Source organism: Phocoena phocoena, chromosome 5, assembly GCF_963924675.1.
Source record: "Phocoena phocoena chromosome 5, mPhoPho1.1, whole genome shotgun sequence".
NCBI lineage: Eukaryota > Metazoa > Chordata > Mammalia > Artiodactyla > Phocoenidae > Phocoena > Phocoena phocoena.
The window spans coordinates 49,891,399-49,905,581 of NC_089223.1; the positions used below are offsets into that span (position 1 = coordinate 49,891,399).

The 14,183-nt window shown below is 36.8% G+C and overlaps 1 protein-coding gene and 1 non-coding gene across 2 annotated transcripts in view; one reads left to right on the plus strand and one right to left on the minus strand.

The window, feature by feature from the left end:
- Positions 1-1,921: 1,921 nt before the first annotated feature.
- TRNAQ-UUG (transfer RNA glutamine (anticodon UUG)) lies at positions 1,922-1,994 on the minus strand. The gene has a single exon. It is a non-coding gene; the product is annotated as a tRNA-Gln (tRNA).
- Positions 1,995-11,717: 9,723 nt separating this feature from the next.
- GC (GC vitamin D binding protein) overlaps positions 11,718-14,183 on the plus strand; it is a 41,620-nt gene continuing 39,154 nt past the window's right edge. Inside the window, exon 1 of the mRNA XM_065877667.1 lies at positions 11,718-11,865. Coding sequence (XP_065733739.1) covers positions 11,808-11,865 — 58 coding nt within the window. The 5' untranslated portion in view covers positions 11,718-11,807. The remainder of the gene's footprint in view (positions 11,866-14,183) is intronic.

The following is a 14,183-nucleotide window of genomic DNA, read 5'->3' on the forward strand; positions in this document are numbered from 1 at the left end:
TGTATACACACACACAAATAATATTAAACTTCAAACAAACACTAATTGTACTAATTAAATGCACTGGAGAAACTAAGACTATTAAAATAATGAAGGGTTCACCAGAATACTTAATAAAAAATAATTAAAATGGTGAATATATGAAGTTATTACACTAAAGGCTTATATCCAATACGCAGAGTCAAGACATCTGTTCAAGCAAAGCAAAGAAATAAAGGTATTATTCAAGAGTACAATAAAGTCAATTAGTTCAAAAAATTATTTTGTTCACTTCAACAAAATTACAGAAAATTTAAGCTGGTTTCTTCAAACACTTGATCCTTCCAATATTAAGATTAATTTCCATCTTAGCATTAAACTAGACTTAGAACAGGTAAAAAGAAAAAATTACACAAAGGTACAGGAAAGTTGAGGAGAAATATTAACATTTAAAAATTAAAGTCTAGTCATTTAAAAATTTTAGAATATGCCAGTAAAGTTCTTGAGTAATTATTTATTATTGTTAACATTTATAGGCAAAGTTTTTTTATATTTTAGGTATTTGTAATTGTGTTTATCCGTTTAGAGTATTTTCCCTTCTGGGTATAAAGGAATAGCAGGAAAGTCAAGTACCATACTAGAGTTCAGGCTGTAAGAAAGCATTAATGAAGTACCTGTTTTCAGGACTGGACAACAGATAAGTTTGAGATCCCTCTGGGTAAGGACAAAGGTGAGCTCCAAGGTTACCTTGATTCTCTATTTGTATAAAATGTCCTGACCTTGCTATATCCAGCTGAAATCCAAAAGTGGAGCACAGCGATCCCACTGAGCTGAGGAGGCAGAGATTAGAACTTAGGGCAGCTTAAACAGTGGAATTTGCAGAGTAGGGTACCAGAGGGAAAGAATCTGTGTGCAGGCAGGAAATACACTCAGGGGGCATAGCTTCCCCATAGGTCCCACACAGAAGTCTCAGCTATGTGTGCGCAGGGCAAAGACTTATGAGGCTTGCTAATGGGTAAGGTGTTTTTTTTTTAATAGTATCTGCTTTATTGAAATAATTCACATATTATGTAATTCATCCATTTAAAGTGTTAGTATATTCACAGATACATAAAACCATCACCACTGTCAGTTTTAAAAAATTTTCATCGCCTCCAAAAGAAATGCTATAGCCTTTAGCTATCACCACACGGATCCCCCATTCCCCCAAACCTAGGCAACCACTAATCTACTTTGTCTCCATAGATTTGCCTATTCTGAATATGTCAATATGAACAGAATCATGTGATGTGTGGTCTTTCATGACTTGCTTCTTTCACTTAGCATAATGGTCTCAAGGTTAATCCATGTTAAGCATGTATCCATATTTCAGTCCCAGTATTCTGTAAGGATATACCACATTTTGTTTACCCATTTATGGATTGATGGACAGTTGAGGTTTTTCCACCATTTGGCTAATGTGAATAGTGCTGCTATAAACATTTAAATTTTCATGTGGACATATGGCTTCATTTCTCTTGGGTAGAAATCTAGGAGTAGAATTGCTGGGCCATATGGTAAGTTTAACCATTTGAGGAACTTACAGATGATTTTTCAAAGTGGCTACACCAATTCACATCTCACAAGCAGTTTATGAGGGTCCAAATTTCTCTGCATCCCCAAGAACACATTATTATCTGACTGAGAATATAGTCATTCTAGTGGGTATGAAGTGGTGCCTCATTGCCATTTTGGTTTGCATTTTCCTGATGACTAATGAGGTCAAGCATCTTTCATGTGCTTATTAGCCATTTGTATACCTCCCTTTGAGAAATGTCTATTCAGATCCTTTACCAGTGTTAATTGGATTGCTGTTGTTGAATTGTAAGAGTTCTTTATGTATTTTGGATACAAAGACTTATTTCTTCCTTTTGGCTGCGTTGCACAGCTTGTGGGATCTTAGTTCCCCAACCAGGGATTGAACCCAGGCCCTCAGCAGTCAAAGTCCCAAGTCCTAACCACTGGACCACCAGGGAATTCCCTGGATACAAGACCCTTATCAGAAATGATTTGCGAGTATTTTTTTTTCCTACTCTGTGGGTTGTCTTTTCACTTTCTTGATAAAAAAAAATTTGCACTTCAAAAGGATACTAATTTTATCTATGTTTTCTTTTGTTGTTCATCCTTCTAGTATCATATATAAGAATCCATTGCCAAATTTAAGATCCTGAAAATTATCCCCATACCTTTTTCTAAGACATTAATAGTAAAATAGAAAGTATAGAGTGTCAGCTGAGCTGAGCATTCAGCGGAGGGAACAGGCATCAACCCCAAATCTCCTTGGCTTGTCTCTCTTGTCCTGGGGCTGAAGCAAGGGCAGTTAGTCATGCCAGGCCCAAGGTGGAGTCTACCTCCCACAAATGGGGCCTGGGAGGAAAAAGGGCACCAATTTTTAGGCCACACTCAACTGGAACTTAGCCCCAGCAACAGGTAGGTGAATGTATGAGGAGAAATGCTGGCATCCTGCCCCTCTATGGAAAATAGCCTTCTAACTGGGAGATGGGGTGAAAGGGAGCCCTGAGTACTTCGTTATACTTGTCTTGCTGAGCTGGAGCTAGGAGTGAGTGAGTAGGTCTTGGCTCAGATTCCACAGACTGTCGCTTTTCTTACCAAGTTTAGTCGATTTTCTTAATTAAGCTTCTCATTTGCTACATGCCCTTAGAATCATTTCCATAGATTTTCACCAGTTTCTTTGGGGAGCAAGTCTATGGAGCTCCTCATACTATCATGCCAAAAGGAGAACTATAGGGTTTCTCCTTGGGGTAATGATAATGTTCTAACATTAGATAGGGTGCTGGTTGTCCAACTCTGAATATACCAAAACCCACTCAATTTTATACCATAAATAGGTAAACATTATGGAATTTAAATTATAGCTCAGTAATTTTGCTTTAAGAAAATTATATATATAGTTTTATATAAAAATTATGTAATTATATATAAAATTATATATATAATTACATATATGGTTTACCAAAAAGTGGCTAGTAAGGTGTTGAGAAAGGAAAAGAGACTAGAGGTCAAGCAGTGCTAGAAGACTTTGGAGGCCCCACCTCGATAGTGGGAAAACCCCTTTATCACCTTTTTAAACACCAAAGCACCCAGCTAAGACACTAGAAAGACTACACCTTGGAAATACAGACCTCACTGTAGAGTAAGGCCTACTCCAGACTCACCTGTACAGAGTCTAAAATCTACATCCTTACAAGAGTAATAGTGTTTAGAAGGGTTAAGCCCGTCCAAGTTACAGGGGCTTGGGAAACGCTTTGTGCTCTCCACACATCCACTCTAAGAAAAGACAATATTAAGCTCACATGAGTTTAAGATGATTGGTCAGTAACTGAAGTGCCAACTGAAACAAAATTCAAATCTTTACAGGAATAGAATAGAATACAGAGTTATTATAACATATCTTCAATAAAGTACAGTGTATAGTGAAAATATTTCTACACTTGAAGCAAATCTCACTGATAATCCAGATTTAAAAAAAAAAAATCAGTAGAAACCAACTCTGAGATGGCCCAAACATAGTATTTAGTAGACAAAGACTACAAACAAAGCAGCTTTTATTAATATGGAGAAAGATTTAAAAGATAATATGTTTAAAGCATTTAAAGCAAATACGGTCTTGAGTAAACAGAAACTAAGAAAATCAAATAGAAATTCAAAAACTGAAGAATGCTAAATTTATTGAATGAGATTGGAGATACAAGAGTAATGAACTTGAGACTAATGAACAGTAATTATCCAAACTGACGAGCAGAGAGAACAAAGGTTAAAGAAGCTGAGTAGAACCTCAGGGATGTGAGACAATATCAAATAGTCTAATACACCACTGGGACCATGTGTAATTATTATCCTGAAGAGGATGAGAATGAAGCAGAAAAATCCTTCAGAAATAATGTCTGAATCTTTCACAAATTTGATGAAAAACACTGACTTACAGAAACAAGAAGCTCTATGAACCCTTATCAAGATAGATAGGAAAAAAAACCACACCATGTACATCAGATAATAACTACTGAAAACCGAAGGTAAAGTGCTAATCTTGAAAGCAATTGGAGTAAAAAAAAAGACATACCACATACAGAACAGCAATAATAACAATGACCACTAACTACTTGTCAGAAGTTAATAGGAAAACATGTTTAAAGGGCTAAATAGGGACTTCCCTGCTGGTCCAGTGGGTAAGACTCTGCGCTCCCAATGCAGGGGGCCGGGGTTCGATCCCTGGTCAGGGAACAAGATCCTGCATGCATGCCGCAACTAAGAGTTAGCATGCTGCAACTAAAAGATCCTGCATGCCACAACAAAGATCCTGGGTGCCATGACTAAGACCCAGCACAGCCAAAATAAATAAATAAAATTTAAAAAGTAAAGGGCTAAATAAAATATAAGGCAAAAAGAATAGCTCTGAAAGGTTTATAAAACAAAAATACAAAGTATGACAAAGTACAAAGGATGGGATGGATAAATGGTATTATGCTGTTGTAAGCTTTTAAAATGCGTGAAATGGTAATGAAAATATGAAGTGGAAAGTAGGAAATAAAAACTATCAGATATGAAATGAGAAGTGTGAAATAGAAAGTGCCAGATATAAAACCAATAAACTTTGATTAAAGATGAGTATTGTTAGTCCTAGAGCAACCACTGAAAAATAAAAGCGAAGAAGCTGCAAAAAATTAATGAAACATTCAACAAGAGGCAAGAAAAGAACAAAGGAAATACAGAAGAGAAAAATGGAAAGCATTCAAGTACATAAAACAACAAGATGATAGATTCAATTATATCAATAATAACATTAAACATAAATGAACTAATAAACACTCCCATCAAAAAGTGGAGATAAGTCTTAATAAAAATGATGCAATCATATTCCTTTTTCAAGAGAGTCACTTTACAGAGACACAAATAGCTTCAAAGTAAAAACATGGAAAAAGATATGCCATGTAAAAGTATAACAAAGCTGTCATGGCTATATTAATATTAGACAAAAGAGACCAAGACAAAGTATTACATAAAGGACATACCAATAAAAGGGTACATGTATCAGAAAGATAAGTTATAAGTCTGTATGTATATAATAACAGAGCTTCAAAATTCAAGACTCTACAACAGTAGAGGAATATAAGAAAAAATGGAAAAATCCTCAAGAGCTGGAAATTTTAACATCCCTGTTTTCCTGCCCTTTCCAACTTCTAGAGGCTGCCCATATTTCTTGCCTCATGGCCCCTTTCCATCTTCAAAGCCAGCAATCACATTACTCCAATCTCTGCTTTTCTCCTCACAGCTTTCTCTGACTCTTACTTTCTGCCTTATTCTTCCACATTTAAGGGACCCTTGTGATTATATTGGGACTACAAGGATAATCCAGGAAAAGTTCCATATTTTACAGCAATCCAATCAGCAACTTAATTCCCCCTTGCTATGTAGCATAACATTCACAAGTTCCAGGCATTAGGACGTGGACATTTGAGGGGGGCCGGGGGGGATGGGCGCCAGAGAGGTCTGCGGGGAATTATTCTGCCTATCGCAATCAGTTTCATAAAATTTCCTATTTCTTAACTTTCCAGACCCACCTATATAGAAATTCATGAAAACCAAGGTAATACATTTTCAACCAAGTAGAATTTATTAGATTATCTAATATTAACTAGTGTCACAATATGCTCCTGAAAATTTCAAACCCATATAATCCAATTTAAGTATCACTTTTTTTTTTTTTTTGCGATACGCAGGCCTCTCACTGTTGTGGCCTCTCCCGTTGCGGAGCACAGGCTCCGGATGCGCAGGCTCAGCGGCCATGGCTCACAGGCCCAGCCGCTCTGCGGCATGTGGGATCCTCCCGGACCGGGGCTCGAAACCGCGTCCCCTGCATCGGCAGGTGGACTCTCAACCACTGCACCACCAGGGAAGCCCCTAAGTATCACTTTTTATTCAAATTGCCAGACTTTCTTCTATAGAATCCTGCTTATTACAGAATATATAGGAAACAGCATTATTAGAAACTCTTAATGAAGTTTAACACAGGCTATGAATATTAACAGTCTATCTTTATAGACCCTATTCTGAGAAAGTATTTTAAAATTTGGAAGAGAAATATGTACATTTTGGGCACAACAATCTGTACTATTCACAGCAGATATTTTACCGTAAGTAGATGCATTTTCTCATTCTCTTTCATCTTTTATTTTTCCCCATTCTCTCATTTTCTCTTTTATCAACCTCTGCCTCTTTCTCTATAAATGATACAAAAAATATACCACCATTGGCAATGCTCTAGAAAATAATTGCAGTTTTAATAGGCAGACCTGTTTTCACCAATTAGTTGGCTTCAGTGTTGGAAAATAGCTGCGCAAGAAATTGCTATAAAGTGATTTCTTTTTAACTGAACCTAGACATCTTTTTTCCCAACAGTACTAAGAATACTTAGCTGACAGTTTACTAGTTATGACTATGCTTACAACAGTGGTGACTATGGAGTTCTTCATTCCATCAAACAGAGGCAGAAATATGTAGCTGTTTGTCCAAGGTTATTGAGGAAAGCTCAGATGAACCTTGTTCCTGGATTCCTTCCTTTTCTTTTTCTTTCTTCCTTTGTCTTTCCAGGCAGAATATAAAATTGTTTTCTAGTCTGAATAAGCATTTCTCTTAAATATCTATGATTCTCTTTTTTTTTTTTTTTTGCGGTACGTGGGCCTCTCACTGTTGTGGCCTCTCCCGTTGCGGAGCACAGGCTCCGGATGCGCAGGCTCAGCGGCCATGGCTCACGGGCCCAGCCGCTCCGCAGCATGTGGGATCCTCCCAGGCCGGGGCACAAACCCATGTCCCCTGCATCGGCAGGCAGACTCTCAACCACTGCGCCACCAGGGAAGCCCTATGATTCTCTTTAGCGATGTGTGTTTCTTTATGAAAGTGTTCTTGGGAAATTGATGATTTGCCAGTTTATCACATAAGACTTCTTAAACTACTGCAGTCTTGGTAGATGGAGCCATGGTAGAAGACAATTTTCTCTAATTTTAGTTCAAATTTTCCTTTTAAAATAAATGAAGCCATCTTGCTTAATAAATCATTTATGTTTGTGAGATTTTTCTAACTTCTGTCCTCTGTTGAAAATATTTATCTAATAGCCTGTTTTGTTTTAAATACAAAGGAATCATTCACAGATTTGCATAAAAATCCAAGTAAAATTATAAATGAATTAGCTTGTTCATCAAAACAGTGATTTGTTCAAATTTTACCTGGATATCTATGAGCAAAATCATAGATTTCTATCATAGCCCTTCATTTTAAACAGAGGATTGACAGACTCACTAGATATTTAAATTCCTCCATTAAACTGATTGTTTCTCAGGATTTACCATGTTGAGTTTCTGTGCTAGCTTTCGGGAATACCTAGATGAATAAACTTTAGCTAGACTAAGAGCACTGTGGGAGAGCACAGCTCAGAGAAGGAAGACTCACTGCAGCCTGGAAATTCAGATCTCTTCTGCACTCCAGGGTGGTAGTCAACCCTTGATCTCCTGGGGGGATTGCTTCCACAATCCCCACAGATATCAAAATCCAAGGATACTCAAGCCCCTTATATAAAATGGTGCAGTATTTGCATATAAGTTACACACATTCTCTGGTATACTTCAAATCATCTCTAGGTTACTTAGGTCTAACGCAATGTAAACGTTATGTAAATAGTTGTAAACACAATATAATCCTATGTAAATAGCTGTAAATACAACATAAATGCTATGTAAATAGTTGCCATGGTCAGCAAATTCAAGTTTTGCTTTCTGGAATTTTCTGGAACTTTTAAAGTATTTTCAATTCGAGATTGGTTGAATCCAAGGATATGGAACCTGCAGCTATAGAGAGCCAACTGTATATTCATGTACCTAATCAAAATTCTCCCTAACACATCTTCCCCCAAACTATGTGTCTCCTCCAGTTTGTTCTATCCCAGAAAATGGCATAGATGTCACTCACTTGCTTAGGCCAGAAACCTAGGGAATCACCTCTGACTCCTACTGCCTCCCAACATCTAGTCAATTATCACCCCCCTACTTCTGTCTTCTAAGTAGAGTCTCTTCATCCCATTGCCAGTACCGCAGGCTGAGCCACTGTCATCCCTTGCTTGGACTTCAAAGCAGCCTTCAGACTGGTCTCTCTGCATCTACTTTTACCACCTCCGCTTCCGCTTCCGTCCTCCACACACTCACCACTCAACACATTTGTTGTTTTCATTATCTGCTTTCCTAGCTGGATTAGAAGATCCACGAGGTAGTTATGTACACCGTTATAATACCAACTATTTGCGTGACAGCTGGCGTAAAGTGGTGTCAATTAAATATATGTCAAATGAATAAGTGAAAGCCTTCTTCTAGTAAAAGATAAGAGCAATCACACAAAACAACAAAGGGGGTCTTTCAAAGAAAAGAGTGTGAACAAAGACCTTTGGAGGCCCAGCAGCACAATGTGCTCAGTGAACCACAAGCAGTTCAGCTGTACTAAATTTTAATATGCAAAGAGTACCCTACAGAGGTAGGTAACATGAAGTCACAAACTTTGAGCGCAGGCATTTAACTGAAGGGTTGTAAGTAGGGAAGCAATAACATGGTCCTGTTCACATTTCAGATAAATAATGACAGCAACAGAGGGAAGACTGGTCTAAAATACGTTAGTTAGGATGCTTTTAATTGCAAATAAATGCAGCTTGAATAGGCTTAAGTAAAAAGGGAGACTTATTAGGATATTGGAACTTCTCATGGGAGTCGAGAAAAGCAAAGTGATTGGGTTACGAGAGTTCCCTGCAGCCTAGACTGTCCACCATTCCTGCTCTGCACATCAACTTTAAGGATATCACTTTATGCTATTGATATCCGTTTCACCAGGTCATTTATCAGGGAAAGACGCTGATAATGCACTTTAACAATATAATAAAGAGAATCTGAATGAAAACACTGGCAAATGAAATCGATTTGAAGGTCATTTCTACTGGACTACTATAATAGGAGAGTTTTAAGCAGCCTGTTACACCATAAAAATGTTAAAGATACTCCTTTAGTAAAGGGTGTAAGATCTAAGAGTTACTACAAGAAGAGAATGTGATAGCGAAAGAACTAAAGATGGGCTTTATCTCACAATTTTGCCTAGAACTAGCCCTGTTTAGGGAGAAACCTACATTTCTTCTGAAGCCAATGGCAAGATAAAGAGATGGGAGATTACTTCAAATCAGCTTTTTAACTGGTTTATAATAGTATATCAATTTCATGTGTACAACAACTTATTTCGACTTCTGTATATGCTATTTGATTCTTTATGGGCAAAAAATTCTTGTGAAATTCTACTGCTTATTTAATAAATAATTCTTCTAAAATAACTATTTCCATTATAAATTTCTGAGTTGCTGTAACTGTGGCAGAAGATTTCACTCGGTCTTTTTTATCTTCCCCCCGCCCCATTGGACTTACTAGAGTAGTCATGGCAAGATGAGATGTCTCAATTAAGCCAATTATTTCTTTCCAACAGAATGACGGTGAGCTATCAACATGTAAAAGAATTAAAGGAGAGTTATATAAATAAGACTGAGAGATGGTTAATGTATTTAGCTATTAGCACACGAGTGCTGATTTTCAGTTGGAAAAAGGTAAACTCAGCCAAGAGAATGCATTTGGCAGCTTGTGTAGAGATTTCTCAGGAGGACCTAAATGAGATGTTGCAACTCTTGCTACATGTAGTTTATCATTAAACAAAAGTGGTAGATGTTATTGCAAAATCAGAGATAAAGTTATAATTGTTTTTTAAATGAAAGAACAGGCTAATCTTAAACTGTAGCAAAATTAATGGGAAACAAACCAGTATATCTTTGAATGAACTAATCATCAGAAGATGAAATACTGTTAAATACAAAGCTCTATAAAAATGGATATGTGTATTATCTTAAAAATGGAAACTATAATGTGTTAATAATGTTTCTGAGTTCTGGTCTTCTTAGTTATTTTTAAGTGTTTTGGCACTTAAGATAACAGTTGATTATTAGTGCCACTTGATTATTTGGCACTTCCAAATAATCTATACTAAGATTAAAACACACTTTTAAATTAACTTGCAAAGTAAACTAAGAGTTTAGCCAAAGGAAAAGTTTAGAGGACTTGTAGTAGGAAGGAAGTTCATCTTTGAACAGCATATAGTTGGTCCTTGAACAGTAAGGCTATCTTCCCATACTGCCCCTAGCAATATTTAGAGTACCTTTTAGTCTCCTCTAGCATGTGAATTTCCGTTGGCTTTATAGAGATATCTCTGCTTTAATCTTGCTTAGTTATCCTTTTCCAACTACCTGGACTGTATTTTCTGAACTTAACACTCAACAATTTTCAATATAGATGGAGAATCTTACTAAAAATGTAACTGCTTATGCAATTTGAGATTTTGATGGAATCTGACCATGCAGTTAACCCTTAGCTACTAAACTGATATCAGAATTCTTTACCACTTATCTGTGATGGTCCTAAACTCATAATACAGGCTGGCTTCAAGATCTTCCACTGAGTTCTAGGCCTCATTAGCTTCAATAACCTTCTCAGATATTATAAAATTTGGAGAGCCAGTGAAAAGAGGGGGCAATAACTAGAATGAGAGCAACAGTTAACATTAATGCATGCTACCATGTGTTTGTTATTATGGTAAACCTTGCACAGTATCTTAATGAAGCTCACAACACTTGTAACAAAAGTACTAGAAGTTATCATCATTTTGCATAGGAGAGAGATGAGGCTTAGAGAGATGATTTTCCAAGGTTATATAGCCGATAAGAGCTGAGTAGGAATTTGATTCCAGAGCTGGTGTACCCAATCCTTATCTGACCCTGTTTCCTGAAAAGATGACTACTGCAAGAACAAGATGCTGACCTGTTTCCAGTGATGGAATGAACGACAACTACCTGTGCCTTTCTGGGCAAGCCACAGAATCTCTGGGGTTTAGTTCCTTCTTCTGTAAAATGAAGATGGTGGATTCTGCATTCTACAAGGCCAACTGTGTACTCTCAAGTTATATTATCCTAAAATACACTAGTTGTATAGTACTAGTAAAAAGAACTTTAAATGAGCTATGGGGAGTCCAAGATTTGCCACTAATTTTTGTGATTTCAAGGGTTATTTCTAATATGTATGTCAGTGCTTTAGAAATATATTTGTGTAATATAGCACATAAATATAAAGTACTAACCCAATCATCTTCAATAAAATATATAGCATTAAAATTATGGATTTGAGCAATTGTGATAAATTGGGTTCTCACTTTTTTTGCCCTTATTAAACATCTAGTCTGTGATATTTTAAGATAATCTTTATTTGTAGTAGGTTTAAACAAAGAGACACCTCCAAGTTTCCATTTATACACATGAGAAGGGTAGGGAATGTCCAAAGACAACACAGAAAGAGGGAGGGAAAATGTGCCCATAAATACATTAGATAAGCTTTAGCAAAAAGCAGAAGTGGGGGGGAAAAATCTATATATACCCTGACTCTTTTGCAGTTTGACAAAGTTAATGATTAAAATCTCCTAGATTTTCCACTACTTTTTCCCCAGGTTGTCTATTTGCCTTGATTGATGATATTTTATCTCTTGTGGCCCAAGGATGACTGCCCTTCCTTCCATGTAGAGATTAATAATTGATTAGCTCACAGTCAGGAATCTTATTAGTAAAAGGGAATTGGTTACTTTTGGATGCCATTTTTTTTTTTTAAACTGGGTAACGTACAGGAGACAGGGGTGCTACAGGACTTGCCGGCAGGAAAATGAAGAGGATCCTGGTTTTCCTGCTTGCTGTAGCATTTGTGCATGCTCTAGAGAGAGGTAAGACTTCCAGTGCTGTGACCATTTACAAGAACTCTCAACTAGTCTAATTTTGTTACCATTTTAAAAATTATACACAAGGTGAAAAACAGAAGAATCAGTGAATATGTTGGGGAGAGAGGGAGGAATCAAAGGGGGGTTAATCTGAGCTCAAATGTCACATAGAGTGTTCAATTAGAATAGCCAAGAAGTCACGATAAGAATCTCATGAAAAAAAGAAAAACTATATAATTTGTCACTTATCTTTCCCTGTTTTCTTGATAACTAAGATCTTAAAAAAATGGTTCAAAATTAGAATTTTTTAATTTGTTCAAGGATAACGCAAATGGAGGCTGTGATCCATCACTGAGCTTTGTCTTTCAGACTTCAAATATTCATTGCCAGTGAGAGTACAATATACCATATCAATGACGAAGTCAACAGATTTCTTTGATCTTCTTCAAGGAATCCTCTATATGTAATATTTGAAAACGCATTATAGTTTCTAAAATATCTCACATAAAAGAACTCATTAGCTAAGAAATATGACTATCAAGTTCTCTGAGCTATATTTTTCATTAAGTTTGTTCACCACATGGTGTCTTCGTCTTTGAGCAATATACAACTTTATAAGTTCCCAAGCTGCAACATTCATGATCAGTTCCAATTTACTTTCTGGCTGATTCCTTAATGCTTATAAAAGGAATCTGCATTCATCCGGCTTCAAAAAATTAAAATTTTCATGCAGTGCTTCCAGTTAACCGCTTTACCCAAGTCATATTAATAACATTTAACCAGCGGAATAAAATGCATGTATCCCAGGAATCAAGTTATTAATTATGACAGGAATAACCTTATTCCTGACCTTATTTCTACATTTTTTTAAAAAAAAAACTCATTTTTGTCATTAAATTATTTTAAATTTTGTCTTATTCATGTCCCTTACAAGACTTCTGAATAGCCCAGGTCCCAAGGAACCCTGAAAGCGTACTCCTTCACCCATGGTTTCCCTGAGGCAGATCTGAACCTGAAAAGTCCTCCTGAAGTAGGTTCAGATCTGGATTTTCAAAACACAGAAAGTCCAATAATGGTTATATCCTGGGATTACATGTGGATGCCTGGGATTACATGTGGATGCCATAATGTGCCATTTTGAACTACTGACTCAATAAATGTACATTGGCTTCACTACAAAGAATTACAGTGCTTTGGAGAATAACAGTATTCTGCAACCTCTATTTCAACATCCTTTAGTATTCACTCAGCCTCTGATGAAACAGATGCTGAAAACTTCAAGTAAGCTCCCTTGAAGGCCTGCACTTCACAATGAACTCGATTACCTATGTGCCATAGGTCAGATCATGACTCCTGAGACATAAAGTACAATTACCTACATAATAAATGTCCAATATTTGGGGACAGTAGTCCTGACCCATCAGTCCTCTGTTCTGTAATACCTGAGCATAACCCAAATACCAAGTCAGTGTTTTACCTGGAAGCTAGGTGTGCTCAATCCTGGCAGGAAGTGTACAGATTGAAGGAGTTGAGAGGAACTTTGGATGCTGGAGGATTGGTTTGGGTTGCAGTTCTCTGCCTAGTTCTACAGAGCTGACCAATCACCCACAGCATTTGTCTAGAACCTCTTTTCCAAGGTGTATTTCCTTCAAGACTCATTTTGGAAATATGTTTCTATGGCCAAACATATTTAAGAAATAAGCCAGACATTAGTCTTTCTTGGTTGGTTCATAATCAATGTTTTTGTTGTCCTAAGAGCTCTGAGAAATCAAAACAAGATAATTTAACTTTATTCAAAACAACAAAGTTTCCCAAACACATGGGCTCTTTCCTAAAATGCCTATATCCCATGGAAGCAGTCTTTGGAAAACCTCAGTTCTAAAGTGGATATAATATGAACGTTAGCTCCAGTCAGGCCCATCCTCTTCTATCAAATGGCATCGGGGATTCAGTGCACAAGCCCTTGGGTACATCTTGAGAGAGAAGGGCTTACCAAATATGCCAAATCTAAATGATATTATAATATCCACTTTAGCTACCCTGTGAGAGGCAAGAAAGTTATGTTTGCCAATTGCCTCCACTTGGCTTCTTTACTCAAAACTGAAATGGATAAAGCACTAATCTAAATCATATCTTTCCCTCTTCCCAAGAAACAAGAAGGCTACACAATTACTACACAATTGCTACACAATTACCAAAGAAATAATGCTACAGGAAGCAAAGCACTGCTGTTTATAAGAGCTATTGGCAGGAACATTTTCCTTTTGCTTTAAGCATTTCATTCTCAGCATAATTTTATTAAACATGGGCTCAAATAGCAAGAA